At 39.7% G+C, this 23,645-nt stretch overlaps 1 protein-coding gene across 2 annotated transcripts in view; it reads right to left on the reverse strand.

The window, feature by feature from the left end:
• Positions 1-23,645, reverse strand: part of arsb (arylsulfatase B) — an 80,375-nt gene that overhangs the window by 13,707 nt on the left and 43,023 nt on the right. For both annotated transcript variants that reach the window (XM_043706943.2, XM_043706933.2), the window contains exon 6: positions 17,331-17,401. In XM_043706943.2, the coding sequence (XP_043562878.2) occupies positions 17,331-17,401 (71 nt within the window). The remainder of the gene's footprint in view (positions 1-17,330; positions 17,402-23,645) is intronic.

The raw sequence follows: 23,645 nt of genomic DNA on the forward strand, positions 1-23,645 counted from the left end.
CAAAAGGGTCTTTTCCATACAATACGATTCTATGATTCTAAGTCTCAGGACACTTTTATATATTTTGATTTTTCTCCAGTTGCACATGAATGGCAATTTCTAATAGATTTGATTTGGACAACTATTTCTTACTTTTATTTTCTTTATTTTTTTATGGAATGTGGGCTCTGCTGGAAAAATCAGCATTTATTGCCTATCCCTAATTGTTCTTGAACTGAGTGGCTTGTTGGGTCATTTCAAAGGGCAATTAAGAGTCAACATTTCCATGAGTCCAGAGTCATGCCTAGAGCAGTCCAGGTAAGGATGACAGATTACCATACCTAAAAAAGGCATTAGTGAACCAAAACAAAAACAGGAACTGCTGGAGAAACTCAGCAGGCCTGGCAGTACCTGGAGAGAAAGCAGAGTTAATGTTTCATGTCCATTGACCCTTGTTCAGAACAGAACCAAATGAGTTTTTATAACAATCGATGGTAGTTTTTGATCAACATTACCAGGATAACTTTATACTCCTGATTTATATTCTATATTGAAACCCAGGTCCAGAGATTCAAATTTGTCAACATTCAAATTGTCGTTTTGAAAGATGATTTAGTCCCTTACTCCTAGGTTATCATTGAGCAACCTAGCCTCAATTTCCATCTTCATTCTTTTTAACCATTCCTTCCTGATGAGATATTATTGTGTAAATGTGCTTGTAACAGATCCGCTCCAATCTACTGTTTTGGAGACTTTGCTATCAAGTTAAAATCTATATCGAATACTGAAGGGTGGTCCAGCTCAGAAGCACTTTGACCAACACTGTTGTTTATATTGGGCTTTGACTATTCATGAGAACTGCACTCATCTAGTTCATGTACATTCCATACTTTAACATTTCCTAACCAAAAATGAGAGTTATGCTGAAATGCATTGGGGTCCCATTATAGAAAGAGCTGCTAAAGCACAAATATTCTCTATCCCAACTCGGGCAAATTAGATTTCTCTCCTGCAACAGATTTGGCATTAATTTAAAGTTTGCAAGATTTATAACTTTTTTCAATTATTTTAAGTCACATTTATTGATTTTAAACACAATATGTACAACATTTAAAAATGAACATCAGCAGTGCTGGAAATTGTAAACGTATAATTTAGGATGATTGAGGGGGATTTATGTTTCCTGAAGCCATTGGTGCTATACCTGCACAGCAAGCTCTATGTCAACATCTGCTGCTCTTTTTCTTTATTCTTTTGGGGATGGATGGGGAATGGGCTGTCAGTAGCAAGACTCTTTTTCGAAGGCGATCCTGAATTGCTCGGCACTGCATTGAACGGCACTGCAGAGGACAGTGAGGACTGATTTACATCATTGTGGCCCAAGAGTCATATGAAGCAGCTGCCATTGTGGGATGATAAGTCTTATAATTTTGTAGACAATATTCATCTGCTCTTAGTCAAATATTCCTTAAATGTGTTTGATAAAGAAAAAGTAACACGGAGTCAAGACTGACACCTCAACATACCCTGTTTTTATGTCTTAACTATCAAGAAAAGTTTCCCACCCAGATTTTTGCAATTAGACAGATATACAGGAGAGGGAATGCATGTGATTCCACTGTAACCAGTCAGCGAGTGAGTTGGCAGCAGGGTAGAATACTCAGTAAACAGTCTATCTTACAGAAAACAAAATCTATTTACTCAGCAAATAAAGTCTATTTAACAAATCTACAGCGTCAATATAAAGAGAGACTCCTGAAACAATAGTGAGCAGAATTCATGAGCAAAGTGATTACGTCCCTCAAAAGAAGTAACATGATTTCAGAGAAGTACAAATATAAAGTACTAAACAAATTATGTGCATTCTTTAAATCACTCCTAGGCACATACAGCCCCATTTCACAGGGTAAAACTCAAATCATCCACATTCTGTTGGGATAATAGTGTCAGCAAATAACTGAAATTGCCCAACTACAAATAAGTTCCATATTATACAGGTACACACACACACTGCAGGGAAGTTGGAAAATCCACCCTTTTGTATGCAAAGTTAAAAATCACACAACACCAGGTATAGTCCAACAGGTTTATTTGGAAGCACTGGCTTTCAGAGTGTTGCTCCTTCATCAGCTCAGACAATGCATTAAAGGTGTGGGGTTAGAGTCTGTCTGTATCTCTCGCTCTCTTTCATGTGCTCACCCTCTCTCACACATACACGCACACTCACCTAAGTCTATGGGGTGAATTTTATTTGCAGAGTTATATTTGAGATATATTCTATTTTGCTCAAAAAAGCACAGTCTGCAGGCAGTCAATCCATGTAATATTTTATAAATTCCACTTTGGAAATAGAACCAGTCTGACTCAAAATTGGGATACAAACAGCCTCTAACTTCACATCTTTAATGCATTGCACTTTTTTTTATATAAAATCTTAAGTTACCTTGAGAAGGCTACTTGAAAGAGTTCTGGGATTTACATATCAATGAACTGAAACCTGCAACCCATTCTGAAAGATGAAAGATATTTTTAACAGCAATCTAGGTATGTTCAACATATCATTTCAATTGCGTGACACTGAAATCTTCTGCTATAAATTTTGTGTCTTATGGCACTGCTCCACAGCTACCTGATGAAGGTTAAAAAAATCACAGAACACCAGGTTATAGTTGAACAGGTTTATTTGGAAGCACTTCATCAGGTAGCTGCCTGATCACAATTACTTGATGAAGGAGTAGTGCTCTGAAAGCTAGTGCTTCCTAAACCAGTTGGACTATAACCTGATGTTGTGTGATTTTTAAACTTTGAAACTTTATTGCTGGAACAGCACAGCAGGTCAGGCAGCATCTAGGGAACAGGAGATTCGACGTTTCGGGCACAGGCCCTTCTTCAGGAATGAAGAAGGGCCTGTGCCCGAAACGTCGAATCTCCTGTTCCCTAGATGCTGCCTGACCTGCTGTGCTGTTCCAGCAATAAAGTTTCAACTTTGATCTCCAGCATCTGCAGACCTCACTTTCTCCTCGAAGATTTTTAAACTTTGCCTACCCTAGTCCAACACTGGCTCCTCCACATCATGGCTTTTGTATACAGGAAGCAGGGGTCTACTGAAAAATTGAAACTCATTCGAATAACACTGTGCACAGAATAGGAGTCAATGAATTACATCTAGTTGCTCTTATTGATGTGATCCTCAACTCAAAAGAGAAGGCAATTCAGCACATCAGTGTGACCTTCATATACATCTTATTGGACAGGTTAAATTTCTCAGTTTATTTCCTTGTGGGAATGCTGTCTAACTATACTTTACCTTTTGATATTAAGAGGGAAGAGGTGAATTAGGACAAGTGCAAAACCAGGAAGTTAACAAGTATATACAGGATACCAAGGGCAGAACAAATGAAGATGACTATTTATATGATTATTGATGAATCTTTGCTGATTTTAGGTTGGCTATGAGAAAATACAAAAAACAATCACTTGGGTAACAAAAACAGCAGTTTCCAGAAAATCTCAGGAGGTTTGACAGCGTCTGTGACAAGAAATCAGAGTTAACATTTCAGGTCCGGTGACTCTTCCTCAGGACATGGAGGGTCACCGGACCTGAAACGTTAACTTTTATTTCTCATCACAGATGCTGCCAGACCTTCTGAGCTTTTCCAGCAACTTCTGTTTTCGTTTCTGATTTACAGCATCCGCAGTTCTTTTGATTTTCTAATCAATTGGACGAGATAGCCAACTTGAATGAGGTGAGAATTTGTCTGTCCCAGATAAAGTACAACAGTGACCTTCCCTCCATCATAAGGTCAGAAATAGGCTGGCTTGCTGATGATTGTATGATGTTCAGCACCATTAATGACTCTTCAGATACTGAAGTAGTCGATGACTAAATACAGCAAGATCTGGACATTATCCAGGCGTGTGTTGAAAAATGATAATTTTGAAAATCAAATTCAGGTTTGAATTATACAATAAATGGCAGAATCCTTCAGAGCACTCACAGAAGGACCTGGGTGTACAGATCCACAGACCCCTGAAAGTGCAACACAGGTGGATAAGGTGATCAACAAGGCTATAGCATGCTTGCCTTCATTGGCTGGGGCATCAAATGTAAAACTTGGCAAGTTATGGTACAGCTTTATAAAACTTTAGTTAGGCCACATTTGGAATATTCCATGCAATTCTGGTCGCCACACTACCAGAAGGATGTGGTTGCTTTGGAGAGGGTATAAAGAAGATTTACTAGCACATTGCCTTATCTGGAGGGTTTTAGTTGTGAGGAGAGGTTGGGTAAACTCAGGTTGTTTTCACTGGAAAGATGGAGGCTGAGGGGGCAACCTGACAGAGATCTACAAAATTATGAGAGGCATAGATAGAGTGGATAGTCAGAGGCTATTTCCCAGGGTTGAAAGGCCAACTTCAAGAGGGCACGCGTTCAAGGTGAGAGGGGGAAAGTTTAGGGGAGAAGTGTGGGGGAAATCTTTCACCCAGAGGGTGGTGGGTGCCTGGAAAGCACTGTCAGTGGAGGTAGTGGAAGTAGGCATGTTGGCAACATTTAAGGCGTACCTTGATAGACACATTAATGGGAGACAAACAGGGATACAAACTGTGTATGCACAATAAGTAGTGGTCTAAATAAGGAATCGGTGCAGGCTTGGTGGACTGAAGACCTGTTCTTGTGCTGTATTGTTCTTTGAAAGGTGCTACATGAATGCCAGGCAACTACAATAAGAGATAATTGAACCATCACCCTTGACACTCAATAGCATTACCATCACTTATCTGTACTGTGTACGGTTTTGGTCTCCTCACTTGAGAACATAAGAAATAAGAGCAGGAGTAGGTCATCTGGCCCGTTGAGCCTGCTCCACCATTTAATAAGAGCATGGCTGATTTTTTACGTGGATTCAACAAAGTAGCCTCAACTGCTTCACTGGGCAGTGAATTCCAGATTCACAACGCTTTGGGTGAAGAAGTTCCTCCTCAGCTCAGTCCTAAATCTGCTCTCTCTTATTTTGAGGCTATACCCCATTGTTCTAGTTTCACCCACCAGTAGAAACAACCTCCCTGCTTCTATCTCATTTATTTCTTTCATAATTTTAGGTGTTTCTTTAAGAGCTCTCCTCACTCTTCTAAATTCCAATGAGTATAGTCCCAGTCTACTCAGTCCCTCTTCATAAGCCAACCCTCTCCATTCTAGAATCAATCCTAGTGAACCCCCTCTGCACCCCTTCCGATGCCAGTACATCAGTTCTCACCCTTTCTTAACTAACAGAAAGTAAAGAGTGGGATAAAGGTTTTTTTTTCTGGTTGGCGATCAGTGGCCAATGATGTGCTTCAGGGATCAGTGTTGGGACTGCAATTGTGTACAACTTACATAGATGATTTAGAGTTGAGGACCAAATGTAGTAGCATCATTTGCAGAATTTGATACAAGATGAATGGTACAGCAAAGTGTGCAGAGGACACAAAGTCTGCAGGGGGATATAGATAAGGTTAAGTGAGTGGGCAAGGGTCTGTCAGATGGAGTACATTATTGGAAAATGTGAGGTCATCCATTTTGGTGGGAATAACAATAAAACGGACTATTATTTAAGTGGTGAAAAAATGTAGTATGCTGCTGTGCAGAGGGACCTGGGTATCCTTGTGCATGAAGCACAAAAAGTCGGAGATAAGAGCCAAGGCTAAGAAAGCAGATGTAGTCAAGGTAGTAGTACAGTCTGTGAGATGTGAAGAATAGTTTAACCCAGGTGGAACAAAGCCTGAGCAGGCTTGATTGCAGAAACAGCCGTGTGCTGGAAACAGAAATGCATAAATTAAATTGAAAGAGCAAAGTGAATCTTCGGACTTGAACTTCAGACAGAGAAGTTGGCAGTGGAGGAAAGCGAAAAGGAAAGGGAAAGAGAAGGTCAAAGACAGGAAATAATTAGAAGGTATGAACTGACCAAATAAAAGCTTTGCAAATATGACTAAGTAAACTAGTTCGCTCAATAGAACTGATAACACGGAGAATAAGAGTGATATTAGGAAACCAGTATGCCTTCATTACCATAAAAAAGGAATATAAAAACAAATTGTTGGCTGCAGTGTAGTAAACTGATGGGAATAATAGAAATACCTAAGGAACACTAATAAAGAAATAGTTTTAAAACAATAACAATGGCACATGTGAACCGTGTTGCCTCTAAAGCTAGAATGAGGCTGTGAATAATCAAGGGAATTCTTCATTGAATACTATCAGTTAGTCAGGTTACTGGAGGTTATTGAAGTTTTGTCTCTAAGGGAAAAGTGCTCCTTTACTGCAACAATACAAATAAATTAATATTTTGAGCATATTAGTCACGAATAATAGCTGATGATACAGTTTGTGTTTCAGATAGTTTGATGAAAGAAAGTATTAAAAGGTCATTTTGAGATTTATTAACCTGCTCCTTTAAGAAGGGACTTAGTAAACAGAATTGTTACTGTGTGAATAGTTGCAAGTTTACATTTTGAATGGGTGGATTATATAGCAGGCAGCATTTGACAGGTTTGAAATTCTTTGCATCTCTGATAGGTTCAAGGGAGCCAGTGGAGGCATGAGAAACCGAGTTTGCAGGTAGATAGAATGAAGTGGACAAAGGACTAAATCCGGACAAGGAAAGATTAGTAAAGAATGTCAATGATGGCATCAGGAACTAGGCTCTGCTAAAGGAAAACTAATCAGTGTACAGAACCAACTTGCACCCCCCTTCCCCCTACACATTCCTGATGAAGAGCGTATGCCCAAAACATAAACTCTCCTGCTCCTCAGATGCTGCCTGACCTGCTGTGCTTTTCCAGCACCACACTTTTCGACTCTGACTGAGAAGTTGCTAATGCAAAACACAAACTGTGACAACACGAGCACAGATCATCGAAGATAAAACATTTTGAATGAGAGCCTGAAAGGTCTAAATGATAAACTTAAGAAATAAATTCAACCAAGATACACCTTCAGGTAAGGCTTGATGAACTTCAAGTAATAGGCATATTGTGAAAAATGTCTTTAACAATAGAAGGAATTGCTGATGAATCAGAACAGTTGTTTGAATGCAGCATTCAAAACCCAGACTGATGAACTGCAGGAATGTTTTCTTGAAAACAGCAATTGAAGCTTTGAACTCTGGTACACAGTGTGGAGAACATGAAAGATGGATCTGCTCTTCTGTACTGCGTATCTCATATTTTGAAAGAAGCCATGGAAAGTTTTACAGAACAGACTGAGGAACTGATGGTAGAGAGTATCTGAGCAGCTATCAGTAACCATGAAATAAAAATTCTGAAATAAACAGAAGGTCAATGTAGAGATTCTAAACTTGTGCCAAAATCTGCAGATGACTCTGAAAGACAATTAGCCAGTTGTTAAGGTGAATGAAAACATCATCAAATTTGAAAATGAATTAGAAAGGACGAGGGTAAAAAATATTTGGGGAAAAAAACTGTATAAAGTGGAACTGAACACTCTACTTTTCAGTAGGAACAAATTTAGTGTGCAAAATGGTCAGATAAACTAGAGAATGATTCTAGCAAAGACAGCACAATTCTATTCTTAAAGCTTTATTCACCTGAAACAACAAAATTGAGGAAGATGATTATGAAGTGGGTTGTCAGATATACCTGCTCTCCACAGTAAACTTATATAATGGGACCAGACCAAACCCCCTCAAAATATATTAAGAATCTAGCTAGACCTTTACTTTTTTTGATGTGAAAGGTAGGTGTAAGGCTTTGCATTCCAGATGCAATTTGATTGGTCAAACTACTCAACTTTAGACAAAACATACATTATTTTTATACTACAGTTAAAATACAGACAAAATAAAAATAGAAGAAAATTGGCTTAACTGTAACACTATCAAAATGCTTAACAAAAGAATATATATTAACTACTCACTAACTGTTCAATACAGTAACATCTCATAAATATCCCTTGGCAAAAGAAAGTTCAGGAAAATAGATCATCTCATGTGCAATTCTAGCAACAGGAAGAGAACCCCAGCTTTTAGCTGCAACAGAGAGAAATAAGAGCTTTCACATCCGGCTTCAAGACCTGAGCAACTGCAGAAAGCTAAAACTAAAATTCTGGTTCGGTGGAGCATTACCCCACCTATTCAGGCTGCTTCTAGCGTTCTAACTTTAAGAAAAAAACTCAAGGCCTCACAAGCTGGTTACTTTGTTGGCTTTGAGCGAACTGCTCGTTACCTCTATCTCACCATTTCTTCACAAAAAAAAGGACAAAATATACCTCTTAAAGCCATAGTTTCATCACACTCAAGACCCAGTGAAAGAATATTTTTATCATCAGAGGAGAGAAGTAAGAAGAAATCTATTTTTTTAAATGGAGGTGAAAAACATATGAAATTGAAAAACATATGGAAATGTCTTTTGTATCATATAACGTGACAAAAATACTTGCATGTGTGAAGAAAAGAAGGTCATCAGGGTATTGCTTTTCAGTCATGCCAGAAATGTTGAAAACCAAGGGCAGAAAATGGAAGTACAAGCTGGTCAAGATGTTACTCAGGAAAACTTTGCACCTTCACTGCATTTGATTGACCACATGAAGATTATGAAAAAATGCATAACTGTTGATGTCTTTTCCAGAGATTAGAGACAGAGCGCAAGAAATTATTGATATTGAACAGTGTTCATGCTACAATGTTTAAATCCTACTCATATCAGCTATTTGTTTGGGGTTTATGAGAACTTGTATTATCAAGTTGATTGTACTATTGTGAAGATTTCTCCCAAGAATGTAGAGTGATTAGTGCCATTTTTTATTATACCCATTTCATCCTGTTTTAAGAGTCAGCAATCTGAGAATTATGGAAGTGAACAGACAGTTACAAGGAGGTGTTACATTTGGCTGGTAGGTTGTTAAGTTCAATTCTGCCTAGCAATAACGGTGGGGCTTGTTTCAAGGGGTTACTAAAAACATTCAAGGGCCACTAAAGACCAGCACAAGGGTAACAGAGTTAATGAGAGAGAGGGAGAGGAGGGATGGGAGGGAGGGAGAGGGAGAATGGGCAGAATCTTCCTGAACAACTCGGGCATCAGGAGACACTTGGGAAAACCGTGTGAGATGGGTCGTGAGGAGCTTCTCATAATTGAGAGAAGTAAATCCCAGTTTCTAACCTAAGTAATGAAAGGCAAAACAAGATTCTGACTAGTGAGTGGTAACTGGCCAATTTACATGCTTTAGGTTAACATTACTTAGGTTAATCTCCCCTCATTCTTCCAGCTGCCTGATAGAAACTCAACGGTGACAATTCCCGAAAGTTGGGTGTGATAATCTGGCAACTCCAGCGCTCCACTGCCTCCTCCAGCTCTCCATAGCAGACAGCTGTCACTAACATCCAACAACCACCTGCATCCCCCATCCACGGAAATTGACATTAACAGGTTTACCGCACCCTAAGGGCACATCTCTGACCCACGTCCAATATGGTTCTTCACTTCAATGCCACATCTGGAGTGCATTGCCACCTATCATTGTAATGCTGCTTCAAAGACATTTTGCACTTAAGGACAAATACCCATCCCAAGGATTTGACCAGGGTGCATCTCAGGGCTGCTGGCATGCACGTTTTGGACACAGATGCTCATAAGATCTTTGCCTTGTTTGTGCCATGTCTTGTCCTGTCTTTTTGTGCTGGTCCCCTTTGCCAACGCTCAGTGACTCAGAGTATTTCAATCTCGACTGCCTTTTAGCGCAGCCACAAAACCAGGCAGCTGATCAAGGTTGGTAGAAGTCATCGATCAAGGGGGCGCCTCAGTACTGCACAGTGTATCTCTATGTAATATCCACACCGTATGCCAGCAGCTTACATGGCAAACACATTGCACTTGCATCCACTAGAAGGGCATCTCTCAAAGTCTACAGGGTATAGTCCTCAATCAAGTCAAGGGAGACCTCCTTCAGTCTTGGGGTCTGACACAATAAGTCAATAGCAGCCTTCGATGTCAGTTCAGGAACTTGGGCACTGATATCCTCATAGGGGGAAAAAGAGGAGTTGAATTTCAGGTAGCCCACCTTGGCTCTTTGTGCTCTATTGTGAGCTTTTTTTCTTCTCGGATGAGACATAGGGAGGGAGTGAGTGACACGAATGGGGCTGGCACGGCTGTTAGTGCTGGTACAGGTCGGGGAATGGTAGTGAAGTGTCCTCAGTGAGTGAGTGAGGAGGCAGCACAGAGGCCACGCAGGGTTAGTAGAGCGGGGCAAATTGGGTGTAATCACGCAGCGACGAAAGTTTGCAAAGTTAGTGTGAAAAATGTTGCTTGGTCTCAGACAGAGAAACCGTTCATAAGACTCACCAGAACTGGCAGTATTGACTTCTGATAAAATTCAACCTACTGTGAGCAAGAGCCAGAAGTGGGGTCCATCAGGGCAAGTGCTATTGGTTGTACTGCTGAGAAGTAGTTTAAAAGGTCCATAAGCATTTTTTGCTTCCGCAGTTCAGCAAGATTAGTACTCAGGGAAAAAAAAACGTACGAGAAGTACTACTTCAAGCTAGGTGTCCATGAAAAGCTGCAGATGTGCAGATAGGAGTTAGTGTTAGAGGGTACGATCCGGAATCTAGGGAAGTGTATGCCAGGAAATAACTCGAGGGGGAGCAGCTGTTGAGGAAATCTGTGGTGGAGTGGGTTTTAAGCAAACTCTGAGGCTAAGACTTTGAAACAGAAAAGTGGAAAGTGTTGTAAAGCTGTGATATGATTGGATGGCTCAGAGTGTCACCAATGTTTGCAGATATGGGACTGAGAGAAGGTGGGGGAGTACAGGGGTGGCTACTGAGACATCTCTGGGATCTGTCACAACTGCATTTCCTATTTGATGTGTTTTATGGGGTGTTTGACAAGTGCATTTGAACCCATATTTGCCTCATGCTAAATTTGGAACGTTAGAATACAAGTTGCATATATATATATATATATATATATATATATATTACAATACAAACTTAAAACAGTAATGCAAAGTTATTGCTGTTTGTTCAAAATTGGAATTGTGTGGCTTTATTCTCTTCGTACAGCCTGGACCTCACATTCTGCCTACTTTGAAGAAAAGTTGCTGATCTCTTCTGAGATTATAACATAAACATGGTATTGTTTGGGATCACAAGCCTCCTGACTTCATGCTATGCTACATAACAACATGAGGAGAGTTGATCCCTGTCTTAGTAATGTCCATTGATGTACATTTTCCAGCAACAGCCACTATGTAATGATCAAAAAAAGTAGCACTGCCCATTCTAGGGGAGATATGGTGAGGTCAGTCATCAGACGCCTACAGCTAACTAAGAGTTAAGTAAATACAAATTAGGAATTGAATAAAGACAAACCTCTTATCTCTGCCCAGGGAGAGGGATTGTCTTTGGAGGAAAAGAGAAGCACCTGCTTGCTGTCTAGACAGCTTACAGCTGCCATAACAAGCTGCTGCTTTTCTACTCCGCATAGTTCAGAACTTCACACATCTCAAATTCAGAAGAATTACAGAAACACAGATTGGTCAGAACACAATCATACATTTTTTACTGCACTTTCAAACTGTACCGTCACTTCAATGGCTCATACACAGACAGCCAGGCCCCTCCGTTTCTGCATCCCTGCCTTAAAATTGCAGATACTTTAAATCACCCTGTTCAGATTGTGTTACGATACATCTCTGGAGCAGGTGGGACTTAAAACTGCACCCACTTACCGAGGGGACACTACCACCCTGCAACAAGATTTCCAACTGACACCATCCCTTTTAAAATTGTACCCTTAAAAGTTATATTGTTTCTGTAATCTTTCACCAAATTGAAAAACTTCTCATTTCTCTGTATTTTTTCACCCATTTTATGGCACAGTACACATCATTTTCAAGTTTTATACCAATACTTCTAAATTTGAAATCATTTACAATTTTTGAAATTGAGCCCTGTGCACCAAGGCCCAGCCCATTAATATACATCAGGATGAGCAAGAAACTAACACAAACTTCTGGGGATTTCCTCTATAAATCTTTCCCCAGTCTGGAAAACATTGCTACTTTGTTCCCACTGAGCTAAGTTCATTAGAATGTTGCTTCTGTGCTGTATCTACCATGAACTATAATACTGCTTATATGTTCACTACCCAGCATTTTATCAAATGCCTTTTGTAATTCTGTGAGCACCACATCAACAATACTAGCCTCATCCATCCTCTCTAACTTAGTTTAACCTGAATTGCCCTTAAATCTATGCTGGCGCTCCTTATTAACTATAATTACCCAAGTGACGATTAATTTTGTTGAAATTATCATTTCTATAAGCTTTCCCATCACAGAGTTTAAATTACTGATTGGTCTGATTATCTTTATATCCTTTTGAATGAGGCTGGAACATTTACAATTCTCCAACCTTCTGGCACCAACAAGTTTAATGAAGATCAGACAATTTTGGCCAGAGCTTCTGTAACTTTCACTCTCATGACCTTGAGTACTCAGACATATTAAATCTGTTCTTGATGCTTTTTCAACATTAAGTATAGACAACCTGTTCATTACCTTTGCCTTATCAATTTTAAACTCTTCAAGTTTCCATAAGATATGGCGGTGCAGGCTCGAAGGGCTGAATGGCCTACTCCTGCACCTATTGTCTATTGTCTATATAGGAGCAAAATTAGATCATTTGGCCCATTGAGTCTGCTCCACCATTCGATCAAGGCGGATATGTATCCAATTCTCCTGCCTTTCCTGGTAATCCTTGATCCCCTTACAAATCGAAAACCTATATCTGTGTCCCAAATACACTCAGTGACTTGGCTTCTACAGTCTTCTGCAACAACGAGTTTCACAGATTCACTAACCTCTGACTGAAGAAATGCCTCCTCGTTTCAGCTCTAAAAAGGATTGTCCCTTAACAGAGGCCGTGTCCTTGGGACCTAGTCACTCCTACAAATGGAAACATCTTCTCCATATCCACTCTATCCAGGCCTCTCAGTCTTCTGTAACTTTCAATGAGATGCCCTCTCATCCTTCTAAACTCCACAGAATACACAGCCAGAGTCCTCAACCACTCCTTATATGACAAGCCCTTCATCCCTGGGATCATTCTTGCAACCTCCTCTGGACCCCCTCTAAGGCCAGAACATCCTTCCTTAGATACAGGGCCCAAAATAGCTCAGGTATTGCAATATTACAATATTACACAATACAGCCTCAGCAGTACATCTCTGCTCTTGTATTCTAATCCTCTCAAAATGAATGCTCACATTGCACTTGCTTCCCTGACTGCCAAATTAACCTGCCTGTTTACCTCACTAGGATCCTGAACTAAGACTCCTAAGTCAGTTTGTGCCTCAGTTTTTCGAAGCTTTTCCCCATTTAGAAAACAGCCTATGCCTCTATTCTTCCGACCAAAGTACATGACCTCACATTGTATTCCATCTGCCACTTCTTTGACCACTCTCCTAACCTGTTCAAGTCCTTCTGCAGCCTCTCGACCTTAACACTACGTGCCCTGCCATCTATCTTTGTATCATCTGCAAACTTAGCAACAATGCCCTCAGTTCGTTCATCCAGATCATTAATGAATAATTGGAGTCTCAACATGGACCCCTGCAGAACTTGACTAGTTACTGCCTGCTATCCTGAAAAAAGATCTCTTTATCCAAACTCTGCCTTTTGTTAGTTGGCCAATCCTCTAGTACCTTGCCTCTAACATCATGGGCTCTTATCTTATTTAGCAGTCTCATATGCGGCGCCTTGTCAAAGACCTCTGGAAATCCAATTAAGTTACATCCACTGGCTCTCCTTTGTCTAACTAGCTCATTAGTGCTTCAAAGAATTCTAAAGGTGAGTCAGGTATGACCTCCCCTTGATGAAACCATGCTTACTCGGGCCTATTTTACCATGCACTTCCAAGTACCCTGCTACCTTATCCTTATAGTGGACACTAAAATCTTATCAATGATTGACCAGCCTATAGTTCCCTGTCCTCAGTTTCCTTCTCTTCTTAATCAGGGACGTTACATTAACTATTTTCTAGTCTTCTGGGACCCTCTAGTGATTCCTGAAAGATCAACACCAATTCCTCTACAATCTCCTCAGCTATCTTCTCCAGAACCCTATGGTGTAATCCATCTGATCTGGGTGATTTATCCATACTCTGGCCCTCAGCTTCCCCAGCGTCTTCCTCCTTAGTTCTCATAACCAATTTTCCAGCCTCATTTTCCAGTAGTCCAATATCCACTCTTACCTCACTCTTACCTTTTAGATATCTAGAAAAACCTCTTGCAATCTTTTATATTTCTAACCAGCTTATCTTCATATTTCATCTTATCTCTCTTATTCCTTTTGTAGTTATCCTCTGCTGTTTTTAAAGGCTTCCTAACCCTTTGGCTTCCCACTAATCTTTATCACGTGGTATACTTTTTCTTTTGCTTTTATGCTGTCTCAGATTTCCCTCGTCAGCCACAGTTGCTTCGTCCTCTCCCACTCTGCTTTTTCTTCCTTAGGATGAATTTCTGCTGTGCCTCCCAAATTAACTCCAGAAACCCCAGCCACTGTTACTCCCACCTTCTTCTCTGCTAGGCTCCTCTTCCAATCAATTCTAGCCAGCTCCTCCCATATATCTTTGTAGTTACTTTTACTCAATTGTGACATAGTTACATTTGATTCCACCCTTTCTCTCTCCAACTGCGGGGTGAATTCTACCGTATTATGGTCACCGATACCTAGGGATTCCTCTACCTAAAGCCTCCTAATCAAGTCTGTCTCAATACAGATCACCAAATCCAAAATTGCCTGTTCCCAAGTGGGATCTATAAGGTGCTCTCAAATGTTTCTGAAGTTTTTCCACTTTCACCATAACCTGGGAAACATCATCATTTTTTGGCAAAGGTAGAAGCAATCTATTCATTGACTCCATGAGTAAATGCTCTTTTTAATCCTTTTAATCAGGTCCAGTCCTCCACTCACCACAGCTGTACTATTTACATGCCTGTAGATGATCTTGGAATTCCCCATATATTGACTGCCAGTTTCTACTCATCCTCACTCTTTGCTTCTCTTATTTACTTTCTAATTTATTTTCTGAACCTTCTATATATGACCTGCTTCTCAATTGTTTTGCTGTTTTACATATTTTGTTGAAGCTCTGTCCTGCATTAATCAGGACATTTAATGAGTATACAAATTCAAGGTGAAAACCGACATTTCCACTGCACATGAAGAGTGCTGATTCGCTGGCAAATGGACACACATTGATAGACGTGTTGTCACAAAGTGCACTGATTAATGCTGATTGAACCTGCCTGTTTACCTCACTAGAATCCTAAACTAAGACTCCCAAGTTAACAGCCACGGCTTATATTAAACTTTCTGTTCTTTGCAAACACAAAGAACATGTACATGCTCTGTAACTGTTTCAACTCAATAAAATTAATGACAAGTATTCACTGGGTCATTGCTCAGGGTAATGCCCTGACCAGAGTTAATCTGTCTGCTTTAAAATTAAAACAAAATCTGGCAGTTAACTGTCAATCAGCATTAATGGCTGCGCTTTCCATGATAATGCGATTACCAAGCAGGGTCCATTTGCTGGCTAATAATCTTTCTCCTCATGTAGTGTAATTGTAAATTCACCCTAATTTGTAATCATGGATGGGTGCAAGATGTAAAGCTTCAACAAAATTGATTTTTTCTCAGCAATTTTCAATTGCATATTACCAAACAATTATTCTCAATTGTCCACCTAACATCATCCAAAAGCATGCTTTATCTTAGATGCACTGAGTTCAAGCTGATCCCATTTTCACTGCTGCAAGAGCTTTTTCCTGCAGTTTGTGAACTCCACATTTTAAAACAGTAGATGTGAATGCTTGCAAAAGGTGCGTATCTTTGTTACTATTAAGGTGCCAAGGTATTTAAATCTCCTGCCCTTTAAATCTTTAAAAAAAAAAGTGTCTCTGGTGTCTGAGTTTAAAAAAAGTATACAAGAAAAGGGTTCACTTGGGATACTACTTGCAAGTTAATACTTCCTAACTTTCCAATTCCATAGTAATGGAATAGATTCAGTGGTGTAATTTAAATCTGGAATTTGCCAGGATATTCTATTAAATTTATTTATTCTAATAGCAAAGAATAACCTTAAAACAATTACATTATGTTTGTCCTGAATGGGTGAGTTTAGATGTACCCAATGACTTGCATCTAAAGATCCCAAAGAGACTTTCAATTCATACTATTCCCTCTGTTTGAGAGCCGGACTTATTTTGACAAGCTTAGAGCATCTGATAGGAAGCAATCAGATGTGTAAACATTCCCCTATTGTCCTCAATATATGGATGGAGCATGACTGTACTCATACATCATCAATGTAACATGCTACAAGTGGGAAACCGGACCATTTTCCTCAGAGTTTTAGGGTAAACAGGTACAAATCAAGGCAAAGTTGAAATTCTCAACATGAATAAAATTGGCTACATTTAGCAAAGTTTGAGGTCAACATTGTCCTAGTGTGTAAACCCCAAACATCTTATAAAGTAGTTATTTCAAACCAAAAATACACATTGTAGAATCAAAGTGAAGGTTTGAGATAGGGAACTGGAAAGCCACAATGTAGGAAACATACGAAGACCACGTAGTGAATGAGGTTAATAACCATAAGTGATTCAATTTGGTGACACAAATCTGATGTTGTAAAAGCCATAAACTGTAGAAGGACAGACTAAACATTCCTTGTTTGACCAAAACCCTTCATTTTAAGGAGAGTTTTAACAGAGGAATGTGAGGCAGAAAAGGAAATTCTGAAGTGCAAAGCCTAAACATAGTCACCAATGGCGCAGAATTTCAAACTGGGGATGCTCAAGAGGCCAGAATTAGATGAGCTAGATTTCTTGGCGGGTGCAGAAAATTACTGAACTGAGATAGGGAGTGCAAAGGCCATGGGAAAAAAAGAACTTAAATAAGGATGAGAATTCGGAAATCACTTATCACGTGACCTTGAGTCAATGAGCATCAAGTGACAGGTGAACAGACTCGGTGTGACTTAGGACACAGCAGCAGAGTTTTGGATGACTTCAAGCTTACTAAGGATAGAATATGGACCAACCAGGAGTGTATGGGAATAGCCATGCCTAGAGGTGAAAAAGGCACAATGTAAGGTTTATGTAGCAGCTGAGCAAAGATGGGATGAAGTTGGACAATATCGCAGAGATAGAAATAGGCCATCTTAGCGATGGCACAAATATGCAGTCTAAAGTTCACCTTGGCAGGAAATTATTAGCCCGTGTAAAGTCCCTCACAGCTAAGGGCACTGCACACTGAATTATAGCAAGAACAGTAAATATCAGAATGTTACACTTACATGGAGAATTATCAACAAACAACGGATCAATGTTGTGAAGCAATTCAGTTCTGGGTGAGGGATATCCTTCACTGGAAGAAAGACAAATGAAGTTTACTTTAAAACTTCCTGGACAAGCAAATGCTTTTAAAAAAAAACTGTTAAATCTTCAAGCTATTCATTCACAATTTATGGGATGTGAAGGGAAAATATTTATGAGAGAAAGAAACTCTACTAGCGAAGAACTGCGATTTAAACAAATCTGATCTTGGCCACTGTTTAATGATATTGGTTGAGACATAAATATTGGTCAGGATACTGGTGGTGAACTCCACTATTCTGCTTAAAATTTGTGAGAACAGTTCTCTTGTATCAATGCAAGGCGATAACCAAAGCTTTAGTTTAATATCACATTTGCAAGGTGGTGCCTCAAAACTACTGCACGGTCTTCATTGAAGTAATTCACTGACTTTATTCCCAAAATTAAATAAGAATTTTTCAAACTGAAAGGAAAATAGAGTTTAATTTGCTATTAAGTCAATCATGTACTTTCAGATGCATTACCAATTTTGCCACAAGGCAAAGTTTATAGTTAATTTCACAACAGAATTAGTCATGTTTTACATTATTGTTACAAATCAGTTAAAAGCAAATTACAAAATCAACGGATGCCTAACAGTTTACCCAAGCAAGCATCTATGCTAAACTTATTCAGAAACAAGCTCACACTATGGATCCAAGCAGGTTATTTACAACACAGTCAACCTCAGTGGAACAAGGTTCACATATTCCTAGGTCATTACAAAACACAGCTACTCATATACCGCAACAGAAGGGATATTTTAAAACTTTCACTTGTGTATCACCACATGGAGAAAGTGAGGACTGCAGATGTTGGAGATTAGAGTTGAGAATGCAGTGCTGGAAAAGCACAGCAGGCCAGCAGCATCAGAGGAGCAGGAGAGTCGACATTTCGGACATAAGCCCCTCATCAGGAAGCCCCTTATATCCGAAACTCTTGCTCCTCAGATGCTGCCTGACCTGCTGTGCTTTTCCAGCACCACACTCTTGACTCTAATCTCCAGCACCTGCAGCCCTCACTTTCTCAGTGTGTCATCACATATCAATTTGAACTCTCAGTTTCTGAGGAGAGGCACCAAGTTAATGGATAATAAAACAAGTTGTTAATTTAGTGATCTCCCACTCAACATTTTTTGAAACTGTAAAGTGCCTAATTTCTATTGACCATTTTACTTATCTCCAGAGAATCTGTACAAGGATGATACCAGAAATGTGAGGATATACAAATCAAGACAAGGATCAACAGGCTGCATTTCTTTGCTCTTAGAAAGAGAAAGCTGAGGGGTGATGTAAGAGGTCTTTATAAATTTGGAACATTTTATAGAGTGGATACTAAGATAATGATACTTATGGTGAAAAGCAGAACTAGAAGATATCAATATTAACACATCAATCAATTTGACTGATACCTGGGATGAAATAATGATTTGCAGATGCTGGTGTTGGACTGGGGTGTACAAAGTTAAAAATCACACAACACCAGGTTATAGTCCAACAGGTTTAATTGGAAGCACACTAGCTTTCGGAGCGACGCTCCTTCATCAGGTGATTGTGGAGGGCTCGATCGTAACACAGAATTTATAGCAAAAATTTGCAGTGTGATGTAACTGAAATTATACATTGAAAAATTGATTGTCTGTTAAGCCTTTCATCTGTTAGAATACAGTGATAGTTTCACTTCTTTTATGTGTAGATCACAAAACCCTTTTTTCTAAAGTTGCATTCTCGGGTTAGCTGTTAACAATGGTGATAGCTAGACAATATGTTGAAGGTGTTAGCCCCCTGTGTTCTCTGTCTATGACCTGATGTTTAGATTGATTCTAATCTAAAAAGTGAGATAACAGAGTTTTACATAGATTCATGCAGCTTTTGAGCTCAGAGTTCTACATGAATGTATGCAGTTTTTGAGCAAAGTGCAATGTAACTCTGCAAGTACAAATTCACCACATAAAATATATGTGTGCATGTGGGTCTTTGTCTGTCTATGTGTGTGTCTGTCTGTCTGGGGTGGGGGTTGTGAGTGTGAGAAAGTGTGTGTGTGTAGTGAGTGTCTTAAGTCTGTGAGGGGGTGCATGTGTGGGAGTCTGTGTGTCTATAAGGGTGTGTGTGGGTGTCTGTGTGCGCTTCTGTGTGTACCTGTGTCCGTGTGTATGTGAGTGTGTGTGAGTGTGTGAGTGTGTGAGTGTGTGTGTGTGTGTGTGTAGGAATATCTCTATGTATGTGGAGTGGAATGGTGATCACCTTTAATGTGACATGAACCCAAGGTCCCGGTTGAGGCCCTCCCTATGGGTACCGAACTTAGCTATCAGCCTCTGCTCGGCCACTTTTCTCTGCTGCCTGTCCCGAAGTCCACCTTGGAGGATGGTCACCCGAAGGTCCGAGGCTAAATGTCCTGGACCACTGAAGTGTTCCCCAACTGGGAGGGAACCCTCCTGTCTGTTGATTGTTGTGCGCTGCCCATTCATTCGTTGTCGTAGCCTTTGCTCGGTTTCCCCAATGTACCATGCCTCCAGGCATCCTTGCCTGATGAAATAAGGTTACTTTATGAGGAGAAGGTGGCCTGCCTCGAGATATATCCATTGGAGTTTAGCAGAATTAGGTGTGATCCTATTCAAAGATGTATGAGCCTGAGGGTATTTGACAGGTTGGATATTGAAGAGATGTTTCCCTTTGAGGGAGAGACTAGAAGCAAAGACACAATTTAAAAATAAGTGGGCCTTCCAGTTAAGATTGAGATAGGGAGAATCTTTTTCTCTCAACATAGTGAATCCATGGACTTCTTCTCCAGAGAGTGGTGAAGACAGGGTCATTGAACATTTTAATGAAGTAGTAGATTATTTCTTGACCAATAAGGAAATAAAAAGTTTTAATCAGGGTTAGACAGGAATATGGCATTAACATCATACGATCTTATCCAAAGCCATACCCAGTTCAAAACACCAAAATGGCCCACTCTTGCTCCTCGTTCATGTTTTTTTAAAAATACAAGTTAATCAACAAAGAAAAATACAATAGGAAATTTAGAAGAAAATTCTTTACCCAAAGTGTGATGAAACTGTAGAATTCACAAATACAGGGAGTGGCTAAAGTCAGTAGAATAGATTAATTTACGGGGAAGCGAGACAAATATATGAGGGAGAAAGAAAAGTGTGTTATGATGATAGATTAGATGAAGGAAGCTGGGAGAATCTTGAATGGAGCATAAACTACAGCATAAATGGATTGGATCAGATGGCCCATTTTTCTGATGCATTTCCTGCATAATCCTAAAATAATCCAGAGACAAGATTGAAGCAAAACTATTAACCTCAACTCAATGACAGTGCATGGAGTTTCCAGCCACCTCCAATGCAATTGTTTGTTCACACTGTGTAGTCAAAGTGTGTCTGAATTTAAAACATGTTCTTCAAGAGATACCTAATTCTTAACAGGGCACAAAATAGATGAGCCTGTTTCCTGCTGCTCCCTCCTGTTTCCTTTAATGTTGGTGTCTCTCTCTTTTGCAAGATGACTCCCAGCTGAAGGGGTTAAACAAAATCTTCTTTCACGCTTTAATTAAAGTTAAATACAGAGGATGCACTGAGTAAAATAAATGCAGCAGACATTGAAAGTATGAAAAACAGAAAAGAAACTGTCAAAGTAGCCTTTATTTTTATAGGTCATTTATTTTGATGTATGGAATCACAGAATTGTTACGGCACAGATGGAGGCCATTTGACCCATCGTGCCTTACTGGTTCTATTGTTGAGTGCTTTTCCCCATACTATTGCACACCCTTTCAGTTCAAATAATCATCCAGTGCCCTCCTGAATGCTTCAATTGAGTCTGCTTCCATCATATTTCCAGGCAGTGCATTCCATACCTTAACTACTTGCTGTGTGGAAAAGTTTTTTCCCCTCCCATCATTTTAAATCTATGCCTTTTTATTTCCTTTTCTGAGCAGGAACAACTTGTCTCGAATTACGTTGTCTGGCTCGTTCATGATTTTAGACACTATTAAATCTCCTCTTAGCCTCCTATTCAAACAGAACAGTCCCAACTTCCTCCAGCCCAAAAAAATCTATAAATTATTACTCGGTTTTCTATCAGCAGCTAATTTTGAACCCATGTTGCTTTTATCCGACAATCTATAATTTTCCTTAAGTCTGTTGTGTGGCACTGTTTAAACGCCTTCTGGAAATCCACGTTAATAGCATTATGCTCATTGACTCTTTCTGTTATCGCCTTAAAAAAGAATCCAGCAAGTTCATAAACATATTTAGAAATCCATGCCGATCTTTCCTAATCAGTCCACCTGTTTCCATGTGATTATTAATTCTAACACGAATAATTGTTTCTAGAAGTTTCGCCACCACTGAAATTTAACTATCAGCTCTGTAACTGTTGGGATTAAAAGATCTATTTTGCTCAACTTTATATTATTCATTCCAACTGCCCTTCATGGTAGCTTATTTTACACATTTATTAACCACAGGTTCTGCCCAACACCCTCTTGAAACTATTCACTGATTGAGTATCCACAGGCCTTTGGGATAGTGAATTCTGAACAGTACAAAAAGGTTTCCTCATCTCTAGTCCAAAATGAGCAACCTTCTATCTTAAGATTATGACACTTTGTCCCAAATTTCCCAGGTTTTAAAAAAGAAACAACTTCTCAACTATTGCAGGACCAAGCCTTCTGAGAATTTTATAGATTCGTGAAATTACCTTCTATTCTTCTCAATATCAAAGAGTATTGGCCATTGTGCTCTTGGTTGAATGGTTGCCCTCTTATCCCAGAAATCCATTTGCTGAACCTGTGCTTTAAGGCAACGTTCTTTCTTGGGAGTGCTCTAGTGGTACAGTGGTAGGGAACCTACATATGGACCAGAAAGTCTGGGTTCAAATCTCAGCTACTCCAAAGGTATGTCACGGCAACTTGTTTAAATATATCTGTTCTTTCTTGGGTAAACAGAATAATCCTAGACATTGTACTCCAGGTGTGGTCTCACTAAAGCTTTGTAAAATTGCAAAAACAAAAACCTCATTCTACTTCAATCCCCTTATAACAAAGGCAGTGATGTAGTGACAATGTCACTGGTAATTTCAGAACCTAAGATATTGTTCTGCGTAAAAACCTGTGATAAAAAGCTAGTCTACTGGCAACCCTGTAACCACTGTTAATTTATCATAAAAATAACACTATCTGGTTCACTAATTTTCTTTAGGAAAGGAAATCTGCCATCATTACCTGGTCTGGTTTACATGTAAATCCAGACCCATAACAGTGTTGTTGACTGTTAACTGCCCTCTGTGCAATTACAGATACACAATAAATGCTGGCCTACTCAATGATGAATGAATAAAAATAAATTTTTATTTGCTCGCTGTTTGAGCAGTTTTCCTTTTGAGATTCATGAGTATACTCAGCTTCTTACTTTTTAAACAATGTTCTCATTTCTATTCTTCTTTCCGAAGTGGGTAATTACAAACTTACCCAGATTATATTCCAACTTCTTGCCTAACATCGTAACAAGTCTAGTTCTCTTTGCAGTTTCTTTGTCTCCTCACAGATTACTTTGCTATCTAGATTTAAATCTTCAGTAAACTTGGATATATTACACTAAATCCCCTTGTTTAGGTTATATTGGTTATAATGAGCTAAAACCACAATAATGACCCTCTGACACTCCACTAGTTACACCGTATTATCCCAAAATTGGCTTGTTTCTCTCTGTTTTCTGTTGGTTAGTCCATGCTGATATGCTACTCCATTCCTACAATCTCTCATCTCACATCTCAGGCAAAAACCTGCTGTGCATCACCAGAGTAAATGTCTTCTGAAATTCGACATACTGCATTCATTAACTCTCCCTTGCCTCGTAAATCAGTTACTTCCCCAAAAATCTTCTGTCATTCACACAGCGGCTCAGTGGTTGGTGTTGATGCAGTGCCAGTGGACCCGCGTTTGATTCCAGCCTCGGGTGACTGTGTGTGGATTTTGCATGTTTGCCCTCTGACTGTGTGGGTTTCCTCCAGGTGCTCTGGTTTCCTCTCATAATCCAAAGACTAAATTGTCCTGTACCATCCAGAGATGTGCAGGCTAGGTGAAATAGCCATGCTAATTGTGGGGATGGGGTGGGTCTAGGTGGGTTACTCTGAGGGTCGGTGCAGACTCAATGGGCCGAATGGCTTCTGCCTGCACTGTAGGAATTTGATGATTCTACAATTTCCCTTCTATAATGCCCCATTGCTTTTGCCTCACCCTGTTGTGAT

Source organism: Chiloscyllium plagiosum, unplaced genomic scaffold (genome assembly GCF_037043375.1).
Source record: "Chiloscyllium plagiosum isolate Xiang-an unplaced genomic scaffold, Cpla_swu_hap1 HiC_scaffold_2, whole genome shotgun sequence".
Classification (NCBI taxonomy): Eukaryota; Metazoa; Chordata; class Chondrichthyes; order Orectolobiformes; family Hemiscylliidae; genus Chiloscyllium; species Chiloscyllium plagiosum.